At 39.5% G+C, this 27791-nt stretch overlaps 1 protein-coding gene and 2 non-coding genes across 5 annotated transcripts in view; 1 reads left to right on the top strand and 2 right to left on the bottom strand.

The window, feature by feature from the left end:
• The window catches only part of TFCP2 (transcription factor CP2), a 54823-nt gene extending 28321 nt beyond the window's left edge, over nt 1-26502 (bottom strand). For all 3 annotated transcript variants that reach the window (XM_069490019.1, XM_069490018.1, XM_069490017.1), the window contains exons 1-2: nt 26355-26502; nt 25701-25882 (exon numbers count right to left, since the gene is read on the bottom strand). In XM_069490019.1, the coding sequence (XP_069346120.1) occupies nt 25701-25882; nt 26355-26429 (257 nt within the window). In that variant the 5' untranslated portion in view covers nt 26430-26502. The remainder of the gene's footprint in view (nt 1-25700; nt 25883-26354) is intronic.
• Nucleotides 14935-15041, bottom strand: LOC138397698 (U6 spliceosomal RNA). The gene has a single exon (XR_011235829.1). It is a non-coding gene; the product is annotated as a U6 spliceosomal RNA (small nuclear RNA).
• Nucleotides 18338-18439, top strand: LOC138397691 (U6 spliceosomal RNA). The gene has a single exon (XR_011235822.1). It is a non-coding gene; the product is annotated as a U6 spliceosomal RNA (small nuclear RNA).
• Nucleotides 26503-27791: the final 1289 nt, after the last annotated feature.

Below are 27791 nucleotides of genomic sequence, written 5' to 3' on the forward strand. Positions count from 1 at the left end.
CATATATAAAAAAATTAGCCGGGCATGGTGGCACATGCCTGTAGTCCCAGCTACTCGGGAGGCTGAGGCAGAAGGATTGCTTGAGCCCGGGAGTTTGAGGTTGCTGTGAGCTAGGCACACAGCATGGCAGTCATGGCACTGTAGCCCGGGCAACAAAGTGAGACTCTGTCTCAATAAAAAAAATAAAAAAATATATCATCTTTTCAAACAAGTCAGCCTGGCCAGGTGGCTCACACCTGTAAACTCAGAACTTTAAGGAGGCCAAGGTGGGAGGATTGCTTGAGCCCAGGAGTTTGAGACCAGCCTGGGCAATATAGCAAGACCCCACCTCTACAAAAAAATTTAAAAACTAGCCAGGTGACTGTAGTCCTAGCTACCTGGGAGGCTGAAGTAGGAGGATGGCTTAAGACCTGGAGTTTGAGGCTGCAGTGAGCTATGATGGCACCACTGCACTTCAGTCAGGGTGACAGAGTGAGAACCCATCTCTAAAGAAATAAAGAATAAAACAAGTTAATGCTATAAAATCTTGAACTACATTACCAACAAAGTATACTTATTTTCACTCTTTAGATAAAGAAATAATATCAAAGAATTTGAACAATATGACCAGATCCCCAAAATAAGCAACTGGGTAAAAAACACACAAACAAAAAATGCATAAAAGACAGAGAAAAGGGGAGAAAATGAATGTGCTTAACCATCTGGCTCCATTAAGGGAATGATAAGACAAAAACCTCTTTTCTTCTGTCTTCTCACATGCTTTAGTCTTGTGACTTTCAAATCTCTTTGAATACCATTCACATTTAAGTAAGCCGTTTTGTATTAATACCCAATATATACATACATGTGTTTGTATCTATAGAACTGAAACAAGTTTCACAAAACAATGCTTACTAATTTTGGTATCTTCTACTTGACTTCAGTTTTTAAATGGTGACTATAACTTGCAGTTTGAAAACCACTGCTCTGGTCTGTCACATCCTTTAAAACTTTGTACTAACGTAAATAAAGTTTATTTATAGTCCCTTTAACAGTATTCAAAAAACTAACATAATAAAAGAAAGTCTTTCAGATCATACTGTAATTCAGCTACTTAAGAACAGGGATATTATCCACTTAAATAGATAATTAAACAAATACAGACACTCACACACATAGTACTCTGGAAAAGTGACTCTTCCAACTTATTGCGTCCCTTTTGGCCCTCTCCTATATATCACATAATTCACCATTGCAAAGCAAGAAAGACTACTGTTAAATCTATTATACAACATATTTGTACTGAAGATCGTCTTAAAAACTACAGCCTAGATCTTGCTTTTTAAGTCTCAAAGTATTTGGAAATAAAAGTTTTCCAATCATCTTCCACTGTAGTTGAATATTCATTACCGAATTCAAAGTCAGGTGTGTATGATAGGCATCTAAATACCAGCGGCCCTCAATCTTAGCTGTGCATTGGAATCACCTGGAGAGTTTTTAGAAACCTTTCCAGGCCATCTCCCATGTCAATTAAATCCAAATTGGGGGAGGGGAGAGGCTGGTGAGCTTAATTACTTAGTGCTGTGTATTAGTAAGTCAAGGTAATGGGTTTGATCTCTATGTCATCTAGGATGACCACCTTTTTATACCAAGGCCTGATTTTACAGAGATCGTCAACAGGCCATCTTGAAACATTATCACAAAGGGTGAGGGATTTTGTTGAGGTCTATGCATATCCATCACACTACTGGGGTAAAAACAATCAGCTTGACATTGAATCAGTAAATCCCTTCAAAATCTTTTCATTTAATTCACTAAATAGTCTTTGAGCTCCTACTATGTTCTTGGCCCTATTTTAGATGGCAGGGATATAGCAATAAACAAATTAAAGGTAAGGTCCCTTTACAGAGCATAACATCATTGTCACAGTAATAAATCATACTAAATTATTCTGCAAACACCTATCGTTTTCTTCCTCTTCTCTAGTTCATTGTCTTTACAGTATTAATACCAAAGGACACATAAGTGACTTATTTAAAAACATATAGTAAAAATGATGCAACTCAACAGGGCCTGCTGTTTCTAGAAGGTGTTTTATACAACTGTCCTGAATAGCTTAACTACTCCCCTCCAACTTCAACCCAGGAACACGGACAGTTGTGTATGACACAAAACACAAGTGAGCAGTAGATAAAACTACATCATTATCTGGATTTTATGCCGTCCCTGATAGAGACACTGGTCATCTGACAGTCTTTCTTTGGGAATACTGTTTCTGGAACTTTTTCCCAAATCTCAAAACTGGCTTAATGTTCTTTAAGCACTTTAGGAAGTGCTTCTTGAGTATAAATCATTCTATTTCTGCAGCACAATTATGAGATCAGTTTAGATCAGTTATGACATACCAGATATACATTTATTATGTACATCTCAAAGTTTACCCCAAAATTAAGCTGATTTCTCTTTTTTCTCCTAAGTCTTTGAGTCCTACATTTCTACTCTGCTAAATTACTTGTCAGTTAACACTTATATCTATAAGCAATGTGCTTTTATTTTCCTTTAGCTTAGAAAGTCACTTAAAACTTCTAATTTCAAATCTACTTGCTAGCCTCACTTATTTTGGAAACTGAAAAGTATCTGAAGAAAGTCAGAAACAAATTTACTTCCAGAGTGCTTGTAGGATATTAAAAGTTTAGTCAAAGAAATCTGAATCAGCAAAGCCAAACCTCAGGAGATTTGCCAGATATAGGCCTGCTTTCTGAGTTTTTTTCCATATATTACAGGATTAGCTCTTAACCACCCTACAAATCTCATTAAAATGCTGCTAATTGAAAACATCACCTGTGGCATCATTAATACTAGGCTCTTCTATTAAATTTCTGGAATCACTGACTCTTCCCATTTAGGTGAAAAATGCCAATTTGCAACAATATTCCTGGGTTATATCTTCAAGGGAATCTGACAATTTTGATATAAAAAGTAGAACTCCCATTTCAGTCAGTATTCAAAGATCTAATGTCTGCCATCACAGTATGACATAACTGAGAAAACACCAATGGAGTTTTTTGGTTTTGTTTTCTTGTGACTAAGGGAATCCACCTGGCCCTTTATAGTGCTGAGCCTCAAAGCTTCTTTTCAGATTCAAAATGTCTACCATCTAGTGCTTTTTTCCCCTTGCAGTTATGCTTCCTTCTTCGCTGGCAAGCATCACTTACTACCTATCTTTTTGGGATGCTTCTGTCTTGCTCATCCTGTCCCCCTTACCATGCCTGGCTTCAAAGCAGGACAATCTCTCTAGTCCCCCTTCCTCCCTGTACTGAAAGACAGGCACAGACACTGTTACAGCTTCACCACGTTCACGGCCCCACTGCTCAGTAAGAAGCCAATACACTGAGACAGCAGGGGTTACTGCAGAGAGAGTTTAACGTCACAAGTGCCACGTTAGTAGACGGGAGGAAGTTCTCAAATCCATTTCCCTGAGAATTTGGGAGAAATGGTTTTTAAAGATAGTTTGGCAGGCAAAGGGCTAGACAATTGGGTCTGCTGATTGGCTGGGTTCAGGTGGAATCATAGGGGTGTAAAAATTGTCTTTTTGTGCTAAGTTCCTGGGTAGGGGTCACAAGACCAGTTGAGTCAGTTCCTTGGTATAGCCCACTGGTCTGGGTGGGTCAGTTGTTCCATCAGAATGCAGGGCCTAGAAGATATCTCAAAAAACGAGCCTTAGGTTTCACAAGGGTGATGCTATCTATGGGAGCAGTGAAGAAAGCTAAGAATCTTTATGACCATCAGCTATATGATTCCTGAGTAGTAAGCAATTATAGGAAACCAAGCTCGGGAATAATGGCTGGTTATATATCTATTTCCCCTACCACAGTTCCTATCTTGTGGCCCTTAATTTTACAAAGGGCAGTTTCATTCCCCGCCTGGGCTTCATCCCACCTCATTCCTAGGCGTGGGCTATTGAGATGAAAAAGAGTAGACTACTGATCTGACTTCTTCCTGCTGACAAGAGGCATGGTTGGGGTTGAGCCCAAGATAAGAGGAATGAAACTGTTTTGTAGTTGGTCTTCAAGTATTCATGGGTACATGGTTGCAGACCCAAGGTTTGCATGACAATATTAGTACTTTCATTTATAGTCTTAGTACAGTACTTAAGTGTGCTAAATAGATAATGAGCCTTAGGATAAGGAGTGAGAATCCTAGCTTCAGGAGTTCCTGCAGAACTGATCTAAAGCCCTGGGGAATCCAAGTGAATAATCAGGCATGGGGTCACTAGTAGAGCCCTGTTGTAGCCACAAAACTTGGGAAACTTTTTCTACTTGGGTTTCCATTTTCCTGAGGTATTTATATAGATATAGCACGTAGTGCTTAACACTGCACAGACTCCCCCTTGTTTAGCCAACAGGAAATCTAGCACTACCCGATTATATAGGACAACCTAGGCTATAGAGTTGAAGAATCTTTGTTGAGCCTTACGGTTCTTTGCAGTTTCTTCTGTGATCAGTCCTAGAGTTGCAGACAGATTTTTACATGTCTCTGTTGGTACTACTCTGTAGTTAGAGACTAGTATTCACAACAAACTTTGCTACCAGATGTCCTGGTATCTTCCAGGCAACCCTCCCTTAAGGCTATGCAGGAGGGAGTAGAGACTCTCAGTTAATCTTTTCTAGCTCAGGTATGGACAGACCTGACTGCATTAATGGAGACTCTCTACAGATGTAAATTTGCCCCCAACCACACACACAAAAGACAGCTTTGCAGTGTTACTTCTGTGGCAGCCATTCCAAAATATGTCAAAGAAATATATTTCGGGGTAAAATACTTCTAATTTCTTTCAGTGCTCACTTTGAAATTAAAAGGTTTTACATATTAAAAGCCAAGCTGTTATCTATGGACTAAGCAATGGGAAAAAAACAAACTGGAGCAAATTGAAATATATCATCCTCTATCTTTTTGGTCAGTCTCTTAGTCCTGTGACTAGATCAGTATAGTTAAACAGCTGTGTCTCATTCCAGGAGCTGCTGGCATTGCAGATGAGTTTTTGAAGAAGAAAAACAAGAGTTAATATTTGGAACAATTCATAGAGTAGTTTCCTTAGTTTAGAGAGCATCCAGCTGAAGCTTCTAGAAGTTAAACTCAAAGCATCTTCAGTTATAGGCAGTGGCAATCTGACAGAATTTTTTTTTTTTTTGGCCTGGAGTTTGTATGTCCCAAGGTATGTTAGGAGGGTCTAGATAGTGGCAATTTCATGGAGTCCACGTCAGAAAAATTTGAAAACATTATCTGGAGACTTGTAGCCAGGAAAGAATTCAGGATTCAATCCAAATTGTAGGCAAATAACAAAAACTCAAATAGTGGACAAGGCTAAAATGTAACAACAAGTGGACTATAGTTTCTTTTTTCTGAACCATTTTTTCTCTGTCCAGTTTCCCATTTTTATTAAAGGCAAATCATAGTAAGACCAATTTACTTGCAAATATGAAGTTTGGTCTCATTATATTTGGCTTGATTATTTGCAATGAAGTACAGTAAGAATAATTGTTGGCCATATAGGCTTTCTTTTTTAAAACTGGGTTTGTTGGAACTGTTTCATAGGAATCTCAAGTGAGATTTGAAAGCCTCTCAACTGAAGCCAAGGATTTATCTGTGCCTTTAGATACCTATATGAATTGGGTAAATTCCTCTTTTCTCGAGGTCCCAAAGTAACTTGGGGTTCCAGGACCTGTCAGAAAGTGACATTCTTTACTACCACAGATCAGTAAATGTTACTGATGGGGTACCTGGCCAATTTTTCCAAAGGGCTTTTTATAGGCCTTATAAAGTCAACTTTAATTCCTTAACGCAGTCTGAGCACCTCTGAAAATAAGCTATTCCAGTCAAAGCCTTGGTAAAATAACCAGTGTTTTTCACTGTGTCCTGTTATAGAAGAAAACAGATTCCTACTGAACTTAGGCAAATAACTATATTGCCACAAATTAATTACTCACAAATAGTTTTCAAATTCTGGAGAAATCAAGGAGAGAGAAAAATAAATGCTTCCAATTTTGCTTACAAATATATACTTTGTTGTAAGCTATAAATAGCTCAAAAGAAGTAAAAAAGTTTTCTTGATTTCAAGGGAACAAAACACAAAAAGAATCAGCAATGTTTCAAAAAAAAGTCATACAAAATTAGTTAGTCCCATGTAATTAATTTCTGTTCTGTTTGAGGTTAAATTAGCAATACTCATGGATGCATCAGCTTTTTAAAAAATTTATAATATATTTTAATTTTTAATTTTTTTTTTTTGTAAATAGAGATGGGGTCTCACTCTTGCTCAGGCTGGTCTCCAACTCCTAACCTCAAGTGATCCTCCCGCCTCAGCCTCCCAGAGTGTTAGGATTATAGGCATGAGCCACCACACCTGGCTCTGGCTTTTTAATTAAAGTCCTAGAAGTTTGTTTCGTTTTAGTCCAGTGGTATATAATCTCCAAAGTTATCAGAAACCTGTATTTAAGAGAACCCATCAGTCCTTTCCATGACTTTCCTTGAAGAATCAAACTTTGGGCTGTAGCCAGTTAAAAAACCACTTTGTGAAAAGAATCAAAGTAAAATAATTGTCTATGGATGACAAAAGTCTTAGAATAGCCATGGGTAAAGAGACAATTGACAAAGAAAGTTGGTTATTTTTGTAGCATACAATTTAACATAATAACCATAATTATTTACTGATAACATACACTAAGACATATCAGAATTTTAGGAATTTCATACTATATTGGAACATATATTAATAACATGTTTATATAAATATAGCCCAAAGAAGTTAAATATTTCATATTTCATAATGCTTCCAGTATGCTTTTAACATACCACATAATCCAATATGTTTTTCTTAGACTTTCAGTGGCCCTAATATTTAAAAAGCTAGTTTGAGGTCAAAAAGATGAGATTTAGAATTTTGATTTTGGAAAGTTTGTCAAATATCAAAAGCTTAAAATACTTGCTGTCATAAAATACTTGTCATAAAACAGGATCACAGGTTACTATAAAATTATGGTCATTCATTTAGCCAAATTGATAATTCAAAGATTTTAAAAAGCAAAAACCTTACTCTTTAAAAGAGAGGAGATTCAGTTTCCCAATCATAAGAACTAATATAGACAAACTGAAAGACAAGCTAATAAAGAGGCAAACTCAATCTCTCTCTCCTCCCTCCCTTTTCCCTTTTTTCTTTTGCAGTTTATTTGAAAGGTGAACAAAAATCTTTTGTTATTTCTATTAATAGCATATGCAAATCTTGTTCAAAAGAGAAAACTAAATTTTACCTTTGCATTAGTGTATTAATCGTAAAGCTAATTTTAATAAAATCTAATAAATAATCTTATAAAGAAAGTGAAATGATAAGCCACAAACTGGTAGAAGATATTGGCTACATATAAAACTGACATAATATGAGTATTTAAAATATATTTTAGGCCAGGTGCAGTGGCTCACACCTGTAATCCTAGCACTCTGGGAGGCTGGGGCGGGGTGGTGGTGGGGGATTGTTTGACATCAGGAGTTTGAGACCAGCCTGAGCAAGAGCCAGAGCCTGTCTCTACTAAAAATAGAAAAATTTAGGCCGGGCGCGGTGGCTCACGCCTGTAATCCTAGCACTCTGGGAGGCCGAGGCGGGTGGATCGCTCGAGGTCAGGAGTTCGAGACCAGCCTGAGCAAGAGTGAGACCCCGTCTCTACTAAAAATAGAAAGAAATTATATGGACAACTAAAATATATATATATAAAAAATTAGCCGGGCATGGTGGTGCATGCCTGTAGTCCCAGCTACTCGGGAGGCTGAGGCAAGAGGATCGCTTAAGCCCAGGAGTCTGAGGTTGCTGTGAGCTAGACTGACGCCACGGCACTCACTCTAGCCCGGGCAACAGAGTGAGACTCTGTCTCAAAAAAAAAAAAAAAGAAAAAAAGGAAAATTAGCAAAATGTGGTGGGGTGTGCCTATAATCCCAGCTACTTGGGAGGCTGAGGCAGTAGAATCGCTTGAGTCCAGGAGTCTGAGGTTGCTGTGAGCTAGGCTGATGCCACGGCACTCACTCTACCCAGGCAACAAAGTGAAACTCTGTCTCAAAAAAAAAAAAAAAAAAGAAAAGAAAAGAAAAGGGTATAGCATATTGTTGTCATGCTACAGACCTGTACAGCATGTTACTATGCTAAATACCGTAGGCAACTGTAACACAGTGGTAAGCATGTGTATCTAAACATAGCTAAACATAGAAAAGGTACACTAAAAATATGGTACAAAAGCTCTGGGTGACCCAGTTGAGTGAAGAATGAATGTAAAGGCCTAGGCATTGCTATATACTACTTTAGACTTTATAAACGTTGCTAATTTAGACAACACTGAATTTTAACATCATTCTCTTTCTTTAATAATAAATTATCCTGAGCTTATTGTCACTTTTTTATTTTATTAACTTAAATTTTTTTAACTTTTTGACTCTTTTTTTTTTTCTTTCTTTTTTTTTTTTTTTTTTGAGACAGAGTCTCACTCTGTTGCCCAGGCTAGAGTGAGTGCCGTGGCGTCAGTCTAGCTCACAGCAACCTCAAACTCCTGGGCTTAAGCGATCCTACTGCCTCAGCCTCCCGAGTAGCTGGGACTACAGGCATGCGCCACCATGCCCGGCTAATTTTTTGTATATATATATTTTAGTTGTCCATATAATTTCTTTCTAATTTTAGTAGATACGGGGGTCTCACTCTTGCTCAGGCTGGTCTCGAACTCCTGACCTCGAGCGATCCACCCGCCTCGGCCTCCCAGAGTGCTAGGATTACAGGCGTGAGCCACCGCGCCCGGCCTTAACTTTTTGACTCTTATAATAACAGCTTAAAACACAAACACATTGTACAGCTGTACAAAAATATTTTTTCTTTATATCCTTATTCTATAAGTTTTCTATTTTTAATTTTTTTAACTTTTTTTTTTTGAGACAGAGTCTCACTTTGTTGCCCAGGCTAGAGTGAGTGCCGTGGCATCAGCCTAGCTCACAGCAACCTCAAACTCCTGAGCTCAAGCGATCCTCCTGTCTCAGCCTCCCGAGTAGCTGGGACTACAGGCATGCACCACCATGCCCGGCTAATTTTTTCTATATTTTTAGCTGTCCATATCATTTCTTTCTATTTTTAGTAGAGATGGGGTCTTGCTCTTGCTCAGGCTGGTCTCGAACTCCTGAGCTCAAACGATCCGCCCACCTCGGCCTCCCAGAGTGCTAGGATTACAGGCATGAGCCACCGCGCCTGGCCAATTTTTTTAACTTTTTAAAGGCTTTTGTTAAAAACTAAAACACGTTAGCCTAGGCCTACACAGAGTCAGGACCATCAAGACATCACTAGGTAAAAGAAATTTTCCAGCTCAATTATAATCTTATATAACCACTGTTGTATATGCAGTCCATTATTGACCAAAATGTCATTATGTGGTGCCTGACTATATATAAGTTCCTTTTTTGTTGCTTGTAAAGTTTTTTGATTTAAAGTCTATTTTGTCTGATATTAGTATAGATACTTCTGATTTCTTCTAGTTACTATTTGCATGGAATATCCTTTTCCATCCTTTCACTTTCAACCTATTTATGTCTTTGGGTTGAAATGAGTCTCTTGTGTAAAGTATACAGTTGGACATTTAAAAAAAAAATCCTTTCTGTCTTTTGATTGGAGAGTTTAACTCATTTTACATTTAAAGTGATTACTGACAAGGAAGGATTTCTGTTACTTTGCTATTTGTTTTCTATTAATACATGCCTTATAGCTTTTTGTCCCTCATTTCCTGCATGCCTGTTTTCTTTTGTACTTCATTGATTTTGTACTGAAATTTTGTATTCATTTCCTTTTGTATATATTTTTTGGCTATTTTCTTTGTGATTACCATGGGGAATTAAAATTAACATCCTAAATTTTTAACACTAATTTGAATTCATACCAGCTTCACTTCAATAACATACCGAAACTCTGCTCCTTTAACAGCTTCATGCCACCCCTTTCAGTTGCTGATGTCATAAAATTATATCTTTATATAATGTGTATCCAAAAACATAAACTATTAATTTTCATGCATTAGTCTTTTAAATCATATGGCAAAGTGTGGATTACAAACCAAAGTTACAATCATACTAGCTTTTAGACTAATAATTGTGTTTTATTTAAATATGCTAGTCTCAAATCATGTAGAAAACAAAAAGCAGGCCAGGTGTGGTAGCTCACACCTATAATCCCAACATGAAGGCCAATACAGGAGGACTGCTTGAGGCTAGGAGTTCGAGAACAGCCTGGGCAACATAGTAAGACCCCATCTCTACAAGAAATAAGAAAAATTAGCTGGGCATAGTAGTGGATGCCTATAGTCCCAGCCACTGGGGAGACTAAGGCAGGAAGAATGCTCAGTAGCTCAAGGCTGTAGTGAGCTATGATGGTGCCACTACACTCCAGCCTGGTGATAGAGCAACATTCTCTAAAACAAAACAAAACAAAACAAAAAGTTGAATCAAACACCAATAATACTAGCTTTCATAATTACCCATATAGTAACATTTACTGAGATCGTTATTTCTTCATATAGCTTTAAGATACTGTCTAGCTACAAGATTCCCTTTAGCATTTCTTGCAGGCCAAGTCTAGGGGTAACAAACTCCCTCAGTTTTTGTCTTAATTTCTCTTTCAATTTTTAATCGTATATATGTACTTTTAGATTGACAGATAACATTATATGCTTTAGCCATATACAACATACTGTACTGAAGTATATATACATTGTGGAATAGTTAAATCTAGCCAATTAACAAGTGGATTACATCACACAGTTATCATTTTTAACATCTGCTCTAGTTACATTTTTCAGGAATACAATATATTGTCATTAACTATAGTCACCTTGCTGTACATCTCCCTCACTTTTGAAAGACATTTTTGCCAGATATAGGATTCTTGGCTGGCAGGGGGTTTTTGTTTGTCTGTTTGTTTTTTCCTTTTAGCACCTTGAATATGTCAACACACTGCCTTCTGCTCTCCAGTTTCTGATTAAGAAATCTGCTGAAAACCTTTTCGAGGATTCCTTATATCTGATGAGTTGACTTTCTCTTTCTGCTTCCAAAATTCTCTGTGTCTCTGTCTTTTAACAGTTTAATTATGATGTGTCTCAGTGTAGATCTCTTTGAGTTCATCCTTCTTATAGTTAGTTCACTTCTTGGATATTTATATTCATGTCTTTCATCAAATTTGCAAAGTTTTTGGCCATTATTTCTCCAAATATTCTCTCTGCCCACTTCTCTTTCTCTTTTCCTAGGACTCCCACAATGTACTCACTAGATGGTGTTCCACGGGTCCCTTTAACTCCGTTCACTTTCATTCAATATTTTTTTCTTCATATTCCTCAGACTCAATAATTAACATTGTCCTATCTTCAAGTTTGCTGATTCTTTCTTCTGCCTGCTCAAACCTGCCTCTGAATCACTATACTAAATTTTTCATCAGTTATTGTCCTTTTCAGCTCCACAATTTCTTTTTGGTTTCTCTTTAGGTTTTCTATCTCTTAATTCATATTTCCATTTTATTATACATACTTTTTCTGACTTTCTCCATGTCTTCCTTTAATTCTCAGGGCATACTAAGACAGTTATTCTAAAACCATTGTCTAGTGCAGCAGTCCCCAACCTTTTTGGCATCAGGGACTGGTTTTATGGAAGACAATTTTTCCATGGAAGGGCGTTGGGGGGCTAGAGCTCAGGCAGTGATGCAAACAATGGGGAGTGGCTATAAATACAGACACTCACCCTCAGCTCACTTCCTGCTGTGCGGCCCCCAGGTTCCTAAGTTTCATGGAAGACAATTTTTCCACAAATACGGTGGCAGGGGAGCAGAGCTTTGTGGCCTGGTCCCTAACACTGACCAGTACCAGTCCACAGCCTGGGGGTTGGGGACCGCAGGTCTAGTAGATCCATCATCAGGTCATTTTCAGGGATAGCTTCTGTAGGTTTATTTTTTTCCTCTGAATGGGCTATACTTTCCTGTTTCTTTGTATGCCTGGTGATTATTTTGTTGAAAACTAGATATTTGAATCCTATAATGTGGTAAATCTGGAAATTAGATTCTCCTGAAAACCAAGGGTTTGCTGTTTTTGTTTTTGAGGTTTGACTGCTGTAGGTGTCTCTGTGTCAAGGATCAGCCTGAAGTATAAACTTAACATCTTCTCAGGTCTTTTCTGAGCCTTCCTACTTCCCTGGGCATGCACAATGACTTCTTAATTTCCATCATATATTTGGTTGCTTTCGATTGTCCTAGTCATCAATATCTGGCTCTCAAATGGGGGGGAGGTGGGAAATGAAGGAGAGGAGGGAAGTAAGGTCCTAACCCTTTAAATATCCTAGATGTCCCATCAGTGGTAGTGGGGCGGGGCTTGCAACAAAGGGGAGAGGTGCAACAACAATGGCCATTGCCTCCTTGCAACTTTGTGATAAAAAGCAGCCATGTGATCAGAGCAGATTTCCAATATTTGGAAGACAGGACCTTTTTTGCCCACCCTGGGTCCCATAAACTATGTGCAAGTTGCTCCAGGAACATATGCACAACTGCCTGCCATGGGGCTGAGGGGTGCGAGATGGACAGCTGTTATTGTGCTAACAGCTGAAATTGAATGAAATTAACCAAAATTTACCATCCTATCCTGGAAATAATTCCCCTGGCAGTTATAAGATTTCAATAAACTCCAGAGTTCCAAAATAGCTGCATCAGACAGATTCTGCCAGTACAATTCTGTCTAGGTGGGAAGATAGATTTTTGGTGCTTCCTACTTCACCAACTTCCCAGAATCCTCTCTGGAATTATTTTTTAAATGAACAAAACACACACTTACAAAGCTTTCTATGTAGAGAACAGACTGGATGGGTGGTATGTGTGTGCACACGCATACTTGTGCTGAGTGAGAAGCAGAGTTGGGTCAATTAAAAGGCTGTTGAAAATTAGGGACAGAAGTTACAGGAAGATGATGGAGTAGGAAGCTCCAGGAATTGGTCCCTTCACCAAAACAACTATTGAGATGGCAAGAACTGCTCTGAAACAATTATTTAGAATGCTGGGGTCTAATCAAACACTTGCAACATCCAAAGGAGTGCTTGATGAAGAAAAAGGTTGGTGAATTTTAGCATTCGGCACAGCACAACCCTGTGAGAGGCAGCTGTGGGGATGGTGACCTGAGTTCCTGTTGTAGCTTTATGGTGGTCAGGTAGGCAATAGGGGCCTTGTCCTCCAAAAACTGAAGTTATGTCGGGGTTTTTGTTTGTTTAGTTTTCTGAAATAGGGTCTCACTCTCTTGCCCAGCCTAGAGTCCAGTGGCATTGTCATAGCTCACTGGCAACCTCAAACTCCTGGGTTCAAGCGATCCTCCTGCCTCAGTCTCCAAAGTAGCTAGGACTACAGGTACACACCACCATGCTTGGCTAATTTTTCTATTTTTTTGTAGAGATGGGGGTCTTACCATGTTGCTCAAGTTGGTCTTGAACTCCTGGCCTCAAGTAGTCCTCCTGCCTTGTATTCCCAAAGTGCTAGGATTACAGGCTTGAGCTACCGCACCTGGCCAAGGTTATATGTTTTGATCACTACTTTTGATTGCCGAGGAGCTGCCACAGAGGCTGGCATTGTTTCAACCCACACAGCGGAAATAATTTCCCCAGCAGCATTGGACAAGTAGATTTAAAGAGATAGAATACTTTTTTTAAAATTTCTTTTCCTATTGAATATAAGCATCTTAAGAAATCTGTCAATTCATTGAAAGACCACACAGATAAAAGAACAGAGATCACAGTGATCACACACAACCAGGACAATACTCTTTGCAAAAACAGTTTGGAAAAGTCACTGAACAAATAGACTACTGTGACTTTCATCAAGTAACAACAGCAATCCCTGTGGAGGGAGTGGAATCTGATTTCCAGAGTTACCACATTACAATACACAAAATGTCTGTTTCTCAGTAAAAATTTGCAGAGCAACCAAAGAAACAGGAAAGTATGGCCCATTCATAGGAAAAAAAAAAAAAAGAAAGAAATTGACCAAAACCAACCCAGAGTAAGCCCCAAAAATGAACTTACCAAAGATTTTAAATTAACTGTCTTAAATATGTTCAAAGAGCTGAAAGAAACCATGAACAAAAACTAAAGGAAATCAAGAGAACAATGTATAAACAAGTAAAGAATATCAATAAAAAGATAAAACTACATAAAGGAACAAAAAAGAAATTCTGGACAAAAAAGTAGTGAAATATAAAAATTTCACTATAGGGTTCAACAGCAAACTTGAGCAGGCAGAAGAATCACTAAACACAACAATAGGACAACTGAAATTACTTAAGCTGACGAGCAGAAAGAAAAATGAATGAAGAAAAATGCCAAAAACAGTGGCTCATGCCTGTAATCCCGCACTTTGGGAGGTTGAGGTGGGAGGATCACTTGATGCCAGGAGTTCAAGACCAGCCTGGGCAAGGCAATGAGACTCCATCTCTACAAATAAAGAAAAAAAAATTAGCCAGGCACGGTGCTGTGCATCTATAGTGCCAGCTACTTGGGAGGCTGAGGTGGCAGAATGGCTTGAGCCCACGAGTTCGAGGCTCTGGTAACAGCTATGATAATACCACTGCATTCCAGCCTGGGAGACAGAGCTAGATCCTGCCTTCAGAAAAAAAAAAAAGGAGAAGAAGAAAAGAAAAAGAACAGAGCTCAGGAGACTATTGGGATACCATCAGGTGTACCAATGACTACATCAAGCTGATTAACATATGTATTACCTCATATATTTACCACTTTTTTTGTGGTGAAAACACATAAAAGCTACTCTACTCTCTTAGCAATTTTCAAGTAAACAGTATATTTTTATTAACTATAGTCACCATGATGTACAATAGATCTCTTGAACTTATTCCTCCTAACTGAAATTGTAAAAATATAGAACACTTGACGAATTTGGATGCCATCCTTGCTCAAGGGCCATGCTAATCTTCTCTGTATTGTTCCGATTTTAATATATATGCTGCTGCAGTGAGCACTAAACAACACACTCTTAAACACCGAATGGGTGAAAAGATGAAATCACTAAGGAGATTAGAAAGTACTTTTGAGACAAATTAAAATGAAAACACACATACCAAAACTTATGGGATGCAGTGAAAGCAATAGTCAAGGGAAATTTAGGCCGGTAAATGCCTACATAAAAAAGATCTCAAATCAATAATCCTTTTTTTTTTTTTTTTTTAAATAAGAGACAGGGTCTAACTCTATCACCCAGGCTGGACTGCAGTGGCATAGTCATAGCTCACCACAGCCTTGAACTACTGGGGTCAAGCGATTCTCCTGCCTCAGCCACTAGAGTAGCTGGACCACAGGAACATACCACCATGCCAGGATAATATTTTATTAATAATTTTTTGTAGAGACAGGGTCTCGCTATGTTGCGCAGGATGGTCTCAAACTCGTAGCCTCAAGCAATCCTCCTGCCTTGGTCTCCCAAAGTGCTGGAATTATAGGTGTGAGCCACCACAATTGGCCTCTAACCAATAATCTAACTTCACACTTTAAGGAACTAGAAAAACAAACACAAATCAGACCCAACGCTGGCAGAAGGGAGGAATAATAATGATTAGAGCAGAGATAAACGAAATAATGAATTTTTAAAAAGTAGAGAGAATCAACAAAACCAAAAGTCTATTTTTTAAAAAGATCAACAAAATTGAGAAACTCTTAGCGAGGAAGACTAGGAAAAAAAGAGAGAAGACACAAATAAATAAAATCACAAATGAAACTGGGGATATTACTACTGATTTTACAGAAATGAAAGGATTATAAAAGAATACTATGCAAGACTTGTACACTGAAAACTACAAAATATTACTGAAAATTAAAGATGACCTAAATAAATGGAAAGACATCCTTGTTCATGGATTGACAAGCAATATTGTTAAGGTGGTAATCTCCCTGAAGTTATTTATAGATTCAATACAATCCCTATCAAAATTTCAATGGCCTTTTTTTACAGAAATAGAAGAGCTAACCCGCAAATTCATATGGAACTATAGGGGCCCCAGATAGCCAAAACAATACTGAAAACAAAAAAAAAAAAGTGAGAGGACTCACACTTCCCAACTTCAAAACTTTATCATAGGCCGGGCGCGGTGGCTCACGCCTGTAATCCTAGCACTCTGGGAGGCCGAGGCGGGTGGATTGCTCAAGGTCAGGAGTTCGAGACCAGCCTGAGCGAGACCCCGTCTCTACTAAAAATAGAAAGACATTATATGGACAACTAAAAATCTATATAGAAAAAATTAGCCGGGCATAGTGGCGCATGCCTGTAGTCCCAGCTACTTGGGAGGCTGAGGCAGTAGGATCGCTTAAGCCCAGGAGTCTGAGGTTGCTGTGAGCTAAGCTGACGCCACGGCACTCACTCTAGCCTGGGCAACAAAGTGAGACTCTGTCTCAACAAAAAAAAAAAAAAAAAAAACTTTATCATAAAGCTACAGTAATCAAACCAGCATGAGATTGGCATAAGGATAGACATATCAACAAACAGAATAGGGCTGAGTGAGGTGGCTCACGCCTGTAATCCTAACACTCCGGGAGGCCAAGGTGGAAGGATCGCTTGGGGTTAGGAGTTAGAGACCAGCCTGAACAAGAGTAAGAACCCCCTCACAAAAAATAGAAAAATTAGCTAGGCATGGTGGCACACACGTATAGTCCCAGCTACACGGGAGGCTGAGGCAGGAGGATTGGTTGAGGCTAAGAGATTGAGGTTGCAGTGAACTATGATGACGACACTGCACTCTAGACCAGATGACAGGGCAAAACCCTGTCTCAAAAAAAAAAAAAAAAAAACAGAACTGAGAGTCTGGAAATAAACCATAAATCTTTACATCTATGACCAATTGACTGAATGACAAGAACATTCAATGAGGAAATAGTCTCTTCAGCAAATGGTATCTGGAACAACTGGATACCCACATGCAAAAAAATGAAGCTGGACCCCTACCTCATTCCAAATATAAAACTTGACTCAAAATGGATTAATAACTTAAATAGCTAAAGCTATAAAATTCTTAAAATTAGAAACCACAAGGGTAAATTTTCATGAACCCCAGGTTGGCAATAGAGTCTTTCTTTTTTTTTTTTTTAAATAGAGACAGAGTTTCGCTATGTAGCCCAGTGCAGGATCATAGCAAACTACAGCCTGGAACTCCTGGGCTCAAGTGATCCTCCTACCTGAGACCTGAGTCTCCCAAGTAGCTGGGACAACAGCCCATGCAACTTCACCTGGCTCAGCAATAGATTCATGAAGTTGAAACTAAAAGCATGAGCAACAAAAGAAAAGAACAAATAAAATAGACCTCATCAAAATTAAACACTTTGTGCATCAAAGGACATTATCAAAAATGTGAAAAGACAACCTATAGCAAGGGAGAATTTTTTTTTTTTTTAGACAGAGTCTCACTCTTTTGCCCTGGCTAGAGTGCAGTGGCCTCATCATAGCTCACTGCAACTTCAAACTTCCAGGCTCAAGTGATCCTCCTGCCTCAGCCTCCTGAGTAGCTTATACTACAGGCATAGCACTACACCAGCTAATTTTTCTATTATTAGTAGAGACTGTTTCAGTAGGGTCCCATTCTTGCTCAGGATAGTCTCAAACTCCCGACCTCAAGCAATCCTAATGTGGCCTCCCAAAGTACTGGATTACAGGCATGAGCTACCGTGCCTGGCTGGGAAAAAAATATTTATAAACCACATACAGGCATACCTCACAGGTTCAGCTCTAAACTACCTCAATAAAGTGAATATTCTAATAAGGCAAATTTCTTAGTTTCCCAATGTATATAAAAGTTATGTTATACTACACTGTAGCCTATTAAGTATACAGTAGCATTCTGTCTTTTAAAAAAAGTACATACCTTAATTAAAAAATATTTTATTACTAAAACTTGCTGACAATCATCTGAGCCTTCAGCAAGTCATCATCTCTTTGCTGGTGGAGGGTTTCACCTCAATGTTGATGGCTGCTGACTGATCAGGGTGGTGGTTGCTGAAGGCTGGGTTGGGTGTGGCAATTTCTTAAAATAAGACAACAATGAAGTTTACTACATTGATCAACTTTTCCTCCTAAGAAAGGTTTCTTTGTAGCATGTGATGCTGCATTTTACACATAGCAGAACGTCTTTAAAAACAGGAGTCAATCCTCTTAAACCCTGCTGCTGCTTTAGCAACTAAGTTTGTGTAATATTCCAAATCCATTGTCATCATTTCAGCAATGTTCACAGCACCTTCACCAGGAGATTCCACCTCAAGAAACCACTTTCTGGGCTTGCTTTGGCAGCACATATACTAAAATTGGAATGATTCAGAGAAGATTAGCATGGCCCCTGCCAAGGATGACACCAAAATTCATGAAGCATTCCACATTTTTTTAAATATATTTAAAAAAATAAACCACTTTCTTTGCTCATCTATAAGAAGCAACTCCTCATCATTCAAGTTTTATCACAAGATTGCAGCAATTCAGTCACATTTTCAGGCTTCACTTCTAATTCTGGTTTTCTTGTTATTTCTTGTTATTTCCACCATGTCTGCAGTTACTTCTTCCACAGAGTCTTGAACTCCACAAAGTCATCCATGAAGGTTGGAATCCACTTCTTCCAAACGCTTGTTAATGTTGATAATGTAACCTCCTCCCGTGAATCACTAATGTTAATGGTGAATCCTTTCCAGAAGGTTTTCAGTTTATGTTGCCCAGATCCACCAGAGGAATCACTATCTATGGCAGCTATAGTCTTAAACAATGTATTTCTTTAATAATAAGACTTAAGTCAAAATTACTCGTTGATTCATGGGCTGCAGAATGGATGTTGTGTTAGGCATGAAAACAATATTAATCTCCTTGAACATCTCCATCTAAGCTCTTGGGTAAGCAAGTGCATTGTCAATGAGCAGTAAAGTAATATTTTGAAAGGTATCTTTTTTTCTGAACAGTAGGTCTCAATAGTGTGCTTAAAATATTCAGTAAACCATGCTAAAAACAGATGTTTTTAACAAAGCCATTGATAAGAGCACATGCAGAGTAGATATAGCATAATGCTTAGAGGCCCTAGGATTTTCTGAATGGTAAATCAGCAGTGGCTTCAACTTAAAGTCACCAGCTTCATTGGCCCCTAACAACAGTCAGCCTGTCCTTTGAAGCTTTGAAACCAGGCATTGACTTCTCCTCTCTACCTCTGAAAGTCCTAAATGCCATCTTCTTCTAATAGAAGACTATTTCACTGTTTCATCTACATTGAATATCTGTTGTTTAGTGCAGCCACCTTCATCAATGATCTTAGCTAGACCTTCTGGATAACCTGCTGCAGCTTCTAATAATACATCAGCACCTGCTGCTTCACCTTGCACTTTGACGTTATGAAGACGGCTTTTTTCCTTAAGCCTCCTAAACCAACCTCTGCTAGCTTCAACCTTTTCTTCTGCATCTTCCTTACCTCTCCTGGCCTTTACAGAATTGAAGAGAGTTAGAGTCTTGCTTTGGATTAGGCTTTGGCTTAAGGGAATCTTGTGGCTGGTTTGATCTTCTATCCAGACCACTAAGATTTTTCAATATCAGTAATAAGGATATTTCACTTTCTTATCATTCATATGTTCACTGGAGTAGCACTGTTAATTTCCTTCAAGAACTTTTCCTTTGCATTCACAGCTAGGTTAACTGGCATAACAGACCTAACTCTTGGCCTGTCTGGGCTGTCAACGTGCCTTCCTCACTGAGCTTAATCATGTCTATTTTTTTATTTAAAGTGAGAAACATGTGCCTCTTCTTTTCATTTTAACACTCTGAGGCTGTTATAGGGTTACTAATTGCCTAATTTCAATATTGCTGTGTCTTAGGGAATCAGGAGGCCCAAGGAGAAGGAAAGAGATGAGGGAATGGCCAGGTTAGTGGAGCAGTTAGAAGACACACAACATTTATCAATTAAGTTTGCTGTCATATAGGTACAGTTCTTGGTGCCAAAATTAAAATAGTAACATCAAAGATCACTGACCACAGATCACCATAACAGATTTTCATAATAACAAAAAAGCTTTGAAATATTGTGAGAATTACCAAAATGGGACACAGAGAGAGGAAGTGAACACATGCTGTTGGAGAAATGGCACCCATACACTTGCTGGACACAAGGTTGCCAAAAACTTTCAATTTATAAAAACACAGTATCTGTGAGGTGCAATAAAGTGAAGTGCAATAAAATGAGGTGTACCTGTATCTGGTAAAGGTTTATTATCCAGAATATATAAAGAACTCTTAAAACTCAACAGCAAAATGACAACAACCCAATTAAAAACTCGGCAAAGGACTTGAATAGATATTTCTGCAAAGAATGTATACCAATGGCTAACAAGCACATTAAAAGATGTTCAATATCATTGGTCATTAAGGAAATGCAAATCAAAACCACAATGAAATACTAATTCATAGCACTAGGATGTCTGTACAAAAATTTTTTTTAAATGGAGAATAACAAGCATTGGTGAAAATGTGGAGAAATAGTAACCCTGTACAATGCTGTGGGTAAAAATGGTTCAGTTGCCACATAAAACAGTTTGGTGGTTCTTCAAAAAGGTAAACACAAATAGATTGATTGATTGATTCTTTTTAATTTATTTATTTTGGAGACAAGGTCTTGCTCTGTTGCCCAGGCTGGGGTGCAGTGGCAGTATCATAGCTCACTGCAATCTCAAACTCCTGAGCTCAAGCAGTCAGACCTCCTGCCTCAGCCTCCCAGGTAGTTGTGACTATAGGCATTGACCAACATGCCCAGCTAATTTTTCTTATTTTTTGTAGAGACAGGAGTCTCACTATGTTGCCCAGGCTGTTCCCCAACTCCTGGCCTCAAGCAATCCTCCTGACTTGGCCTCCCAAAGGGCTAGGATTACAGATGTGAGCCACTGCACCTGGCTATAAACACAGAATTAACACATGGCCCAGCAATGCCAATCCTAAGTACATACCCAAGAGAAATGAAAATATATGCCTACATAGAAACTTGTCCATGAATGTTTACAAATATTTTGTGGTCATTTACTTTATAAACATAATGTTATACAAGCATTATTCATAATAGCCAAAAGGTGGAAACAACCCAAAAGTCCATCAATGGGTGAATAAACAAATTGTGGTATATACATACAAAAAGCTGTATTAGTCAGCCATAAAAAAGAATGAAATACTGAAGCAGTGAAATATGCTACAATGTGACTGAACCCGGAAAACATGTTAAGTGAAAGAAGCCAGACATGAAAGATCACATACTATATGATTCCATTTTTATAAGGTAAATCCACAGAGACAGAATGAAGACTGTTGTTTACTAGGGAAAGACGGAATGGGAAGCAACTGCTTAATAGGGTTTTCTTTTGGAGTGATGAAAACATTTTGAAACTAGATAGGGGTGTCACAACACTGACATCATACTAAATGCCAGTGAATTGTTCACTTTAAAATGGTTAAGTTTATGTTATGTGAATTCAACCTCAACTTTTAAAAAAATGAAATAAGAGAAAGGGAGAAAAGCCTTTTAAACACAAAATTTAATTTCTTTTACTCGTTTTTTTCTATAACTCTATTAAGATACAATTCCCATACCATACAATTCACCCATTTAAACTGTACAATTCAGGGCTGGGCATGGTAGCTCATGCCTGTAATCCTAGCACCCTTGGAGGCTGAGGCTAGAGGATCACTTGAGGTCAGGAGTTCCACACCAGCCTCAGCAAAAATAAGACCCTGTCTCTCCTAAGAATAGAAAGAAATTAGCCAAGCAACTAGAAATTAAAAAAAAAAAAAAAAAAAGCCTGGCATGGTGGCCGGCGTACCGGTAGTCCCAGCTAGCTACTCAGAAGGCTGAGGTAGGAGGATTGTTTGAGGTTGCTGTGAGCTAGGCTGACACCACAGCACTCTAGCCAGGGCAACAGAGCAAGACTCTGTCTCAAAAAATAAATAAATAAATAAACAAACTGTACAATTTAATTGTCTTTACTATAGTAAGAATTGTGCAACCTTTGCCACAAACATTTTCATCACTCCAAAAAGAAACCCCAGGCCAGGTGCGGTAGCTCATGCCTGTAATCCTAGCACCCTGGGAGGCCGAGGCAGGAGGATTGTTTGAGCTCAGGAGTTCGAGACCAGCCTGAGCAAGAGAGAGATCCCATCTCTACTAAAAATAGAAAAAATTAGCTGGGTGTGGTGGCACATGCCTGTAGTCCCACTGAGCCCAGGAGTTTGAGGTTGCTGTGAGCTAGGCTGACACCACTGCACTCTAGCCCGGGCAACAGAGTGAGACTCTGTCTCCAAAAAAAAGAAACCCCATACCCATTAGCAGTCACTTCCCATTCCTTTCTCCCCCACAGCTCTAGTCAACAACCGCTCATCTATTTTCTTTTTCTATAGGTTTGCCTATAGTGGACATGTCATAGAAGTGGAATCGTATGTTTGGTCGTCTTTTGTGACTGGCTTCTTTCACTCATCCTAATGTTCTCAAGGAATTTACTTTTCTTTTTTTTTTTTTAAAGGTCATCTTGGGTGGACGCCTTTTTCAGCCTCCACCCATCTGCACCCTGATGCTCAAAAAAATAAATAAATAAAATAACAGTCATCTTGGCTTCAGATCCTTTACTTTTACTATAAAGTTTGTGCCATGTATAAAAATACAAGAAAAAAGTAAGGATAATATTAGAGGTCCACTTATGAAAAGAACATTAAACAAGTCCAATGAAGATGAATCTTTTAAAATATAAAGCAACAGATCTGGAGATGAAACCATTATAAGATGCAGCAGAAAACAAGTGAACTAGGGTAAAACAAATAGGTTAGGGAAAATATTCTACAAAACAAATTGCTTGTCAAAGAGAACATTTTCCCTAATAAAGGTGTAAGAAGAGAGACTGATCCATCGATTTTATTTATTTATTTTTTTTTTTGAGGCAGGGCCTTGCTCTGTCACCTGGACTCTCTAGTGCAGTGGGGTCATAATAGCTCACTGCAACCTCCAACTCCTGGGCTCAAGCAATCCTCCTGCCTCAGCCTCCTGAGTAGCTGGGACTACAGGCCCACACCACCATGTCTGGCTAATTTTTCTATTTTTTGTAGAGGGAGGGTCTTGCTCTTATTCAGGCTGGTCTCGGAACTCCTGGCCTCAAGCAATCCTCGCATCTTGGCCTCCCAAAGTGCTAGGATTACAGACATGACCCAACCTCACCCAGCCACCATAGACTCTTAGAAACAGTTGGCAAAGATTATTGGTGGAGAGTGGTATGAAAAGATCACAAGCTCTTATTAAAAGGAGAAACAGGAAGAGCAAAGAATCATTGTCTTTATGTATACAAACTCCTCTATGTAGTGTTTCTCCAAATGTAGTCCCTGGATTACCTGCATCAAAATCATGTAGGGGAACTTGTTTTAAAAATCTCATTTCTGGTCTGTGCCCCAGATAATCACTGGAGATGGGACCTTGTAAACTGTATTTTTAATAAGCACTCCAGATGACTCTTATGAATACTAAAGTTTGAGAACCAATATCTAATTGACACAAATTAAAGCAAAAGATTAAATGTGTCTAAGAGTCAAAAGAATAGTGAAAAGTACATAATACATGAAAAAGAGGAAGGTTAAAAAAAAGCAAAGGAAGAAGTATTTAAAATTTTGGCACCCTGTGCTCTCAAGAAAACAAAGTGATGTTTGAAAACTGTTGTGGATTTGATGTTGGAAAAAAAATTCTAAATGTGTAAGTATACAAGCCATTCTAATATCTGTGAAGACCACACAGGGTATGATTTGGAAAGCATTTAAATGTAAGGTCATATGGTATAAAGACCATATAGTAGTACACATAGTAGATGAACAAATATTTGCTGATGATATTAACTATTTTTATAACAAGTACAGTTACATTTAATTATTTCCATCCTAAACTCTGGTAACCTAAACAGAATCAAACTTTTTGCTGTGGTAATCTTTACACAAACAACAGCATAAAAATTATCAAATATTGGCCAGATGAGGTGGCTCACGCCTGTAATCCTAACACTTTGGGAAGCTGAAGTGGCAGCATGCTCCAGGCCAGGAATTCAAGACTAGCATGAGCAAGAGCAAGACCTCATCTCTACAAAAAAATAGAAAAAATCAGCCAAGCATGGTAGCCCATGCCAGTAGTCCCAGCTACTTAGGAGGCTGAGGCAGGAGGATCACTTGAGCCCAGGAGTTTGAGGTTGCAATGAGCTATGATGAGGCCACTGCACTCTAGCCTGGGATACAGAGCAAGACCCTGTCTCAAAAAAAAAAAAAGAAAAAAAATTATCAAATATGTCAGATACTAATGTGAAAGCTCAGGGTCAGGGCAGTTACTCTCAGACCAAATTAATTTCTATATTTATGGTCAAACTTAAGTAAACAAGGGCAGGCAAAACTACAGTTAAATTTCAATTTCTCATGACTAAGAACATTCCATGGTAGAATTCAAATTTCCCTGAAAATCACTAAAATATTTACATAAGGATAGCCTTTATTATTCTAACTGTAAGCAAAGACTCCTGAAGATGCTGAAGTATTAAGTTCTAACTCATCATTTTCCTGCAGTAAGAAAGGAACTTTACGTAACTTTTAAAGGATCTCACTAGCAGGTTGAAAACTTTGTCCACTTTCCCCATAAACAGGATCTTTCCCCTATAAATTCATAAACCTAATGAAAGTGTTAAATTCTAGTCTCTTGACTCACTTAGAGTAAGCCTTATAATGCATTAGGAAACCCAATTATAGTCCCATCTAATTCTAAAATGCAGATGTTTCCACACATGATTCTTGCATATCTATAAATGAAACAAACTATACTTGGGGAATGGGTAGCCAATGCATACAAATAAGTTATGTAGGCAGTAATGCAGCATTCAAAGGAAATTTTTACTCTGTTATCAACAATTAGCTTGAGGCTGGGCATGGTGGTTCACGCCTGTAATCCCAGCACTGTGGGAGGCTGAGGCAGGAGGATCACTTGAGCTCAGGAGTTTGAGACCAGCCTGAGCAAGCGAGACCCCATCTCTATTAAAAATAGAAAAATTAGCCGGGGCATGGTGGCGCGCTGGTAGTCCCAGCTACTCTGGAGGCTGAGGCAGGAGAATCGCTTGAGCCCAGGAGTTTGAGGTTGCTGTGAGCTTGCTGACACCACAGCACTCTACTTAAAGCAACAGAGTAAGACTTTGCCTCAAAAAAACAAACAAAAAACCCAATTAGCTTAATACCTGAAGATCTGGAAGTATCTAAAAGTTCTCTTTGCCACTTTCAAGGCTTATGTTTTAAAAGTCAGAAACCCTAGAATTAAGTAAAGCCTTAAGGCAGGCCAGTGAAGATACAGCAGTGCACCTTGGCACAAAGCCTCTCAATATTCATCTGGTTGCTAATCAAGGTCCACTCTTCCTTCTTCCACCGGTCCTGCACAGACTTCACATTGCCTATAATCTCTTTTTCCGTTTCTTCCACAACATTCAGTACTCAAAGCAACAAAAGAACAAGTCCCTTTTCCCAACCGCAGACAGCTTTCCAAACTCTATGCACCTTCTCTCCCCCACCCTTTTCTTACTCTCTATTCTGCCTTTGTTACTAAGAAGGTGTAGGGTCTGGGGAAAATCTCACTCACCTCATGCTATAGGCACCAGCACCCAGTTCCTGGCCGATCCCGGACAGGCTAGCATCAAAGTCCTGCACCAGCCCGGATTCAATCACTTCATCTGCCAGAGGCAGCTTCAGAGCCCAGGCCATCCTGGCTCCTTCCTTGCCCCAGGAGACGCCGTTTCTTGTACAAAGGCGCGGAGCGTGATTCTACCCAACAGGGGCAAGACAGTAGAAAACTCCAAACCAAGATCTCTCACGCAGTGCCCACTAGCCACCCCCAAGCCCGATCAGCACTGCCCGCACAACTAATCTCCCGTACACTTGGTTCCTCGCTGTTGGCTGTCCCGGCTTCCAAAAATCCCTCCTATCCTGCTCTCAAGAACGTGAGGCCCCTTTTGCTCAACTATTCCAGACTTTCCAGAGGCAGCTCTGGACTCCCGCACTCCCACTCCTTCCTTGGGCTATCCCTTTAGCTAGTGGTGATTGTTCGCTGCTTTCCAGACAACCAGCGGCAGCGGCAGGACGCCGGCCGGGCGCTACCACGCTGCTTTAGCACCTTTTCCCCCGCCCCCTTCTGCTGGAAGCCCCCTCCCTCCCGGGACCCGCTCTGTCTTTCCCCTCCAGGCCTCGCTTCCGGTCAGTCCCTAAATCACTTCCGGTCACCCCTTTTCAACCCCACCACTCTCAGAATCAAATCCAAGTTTCCGCTGAGCCGACTCCCCGCCCTCTGTAGCCCCTCAAGGCCTGGAAACATGGAAAGAGAAAGTCCAGCATAGGCTTGAAACCCAGACTCGCCAGGCTCTTCCACCGCCCGCCGCCCCAGCGCCAACCAATCATGGCGCCCTCTTCCTTCGCCGGCCCGACAAACATGACGTCACCTTGGCGGTCGCCAATGAGGAAGAGACTTCGTCGGCCTCGGCAGCGATGATAGGCTAGGTCAGCCACGGCTCCCCGCCCCCGGAGATAGGCAGGGCGATCGCAGACAGAACCTGGCGTGCGTCACGGTTTAAATGTCTCAGTGTGGCTATCTGAGGTTTGGCACCTGGTGTGTACCTAGTCAGCGCTATAGGGCGTAGAAGGAGCTCTCCTTGTAGCCTTACCGAACTCTCCCCACCCGGGTGGACTCTTGGGCGGTTTTCCGAACGCTCCCTACGTGTGCACGTTTGCTCCTGCTCATCTTCCTGTCTCCTTAAACTCACCTCTGCAGAGGGGTCAAGACCCTGCTTAAGTCCCACTTCCCTCGATATTCATCTTATCTTCCGCATTCTCCCTAGTGCGTTTCAACAGGAAAGCATGAAGTAGGTAAAAGTGTGGTTTTTAAAAGGTTGTTGGGGGAGGAAGGTGTTGGAATTTAAAAGATCTGAAAATCAATTTGACCTGGCATTTTCACTTCTTTACTAGTTTGGTGACTTAAGAATTATTGCTTAATCATACCTCCTCTACCTTCCTCTAAGGATTAAGTAATAATGGCCATCGTGTTAAGTATCAACTACTGCTAGGAGCTTTATTGTATTATCAGTAGTCGTCAAAACAATCTTGTAATTAGAATTATAATTCTAGAGGTAAGTATAATGACCCTCATTTTGCCACTAAGGAGACAAAGCTAAGGGCTTAAATTGGCCAGAGCTAACTTGGCATGCCAACTTCAGAGCTGATTCCAAAGCCTGGCATTTTTCACTGCAGGACATTGCCTATATGTAAAAGTATTGGTTCACTGTTGTAATCCATTACTGAATTTTTTTAAATGTGCCTTGAATTATGCTTTTGTATGTGTCTACTTCGCTCACTAGACTGATCTAAAGAATAGGAAATAGGTCTTTTTCAAGCTTCTGTTCTATATATCTCCTGATATAGTTCTGCAATCAGTAGAACTTTTAAAAAGATACTTTATTGAATGTAAAAAGGAAAGAAAGAGGAATAAGAGAATGAAGAAAGAGAAAGGAAAGAAGTTGACCTGAAGTTGATAGCCTGCCCCAGTTTCAGCTATAGGTGTCTCTCTGAGAGCTCTTGGCTTAAACCTGTTTTCTTACCTTGGTAAGAGCCAGTTTTATCTCAAAATGTGTGTCTATAAGTGAAGGAATGTGTCCTGAGCTCAGAGACTAAAAAAGAGATATCA

The sequence above is a fragment of the Eulemur rufifrons genome, chromosome 16 (assembly GCF_041146395.1).
Source record: "Eulemur rufifrons isolate Redbay chromosome 16, OSU_ERuf_1, whole genome shotgun sequence".
Lineage (NCBI taxonomy): Eukaryota > Metazoa > Chordata > Mammalia > Primates > Lemuridae > Eulemur > Eulemur rufifrons.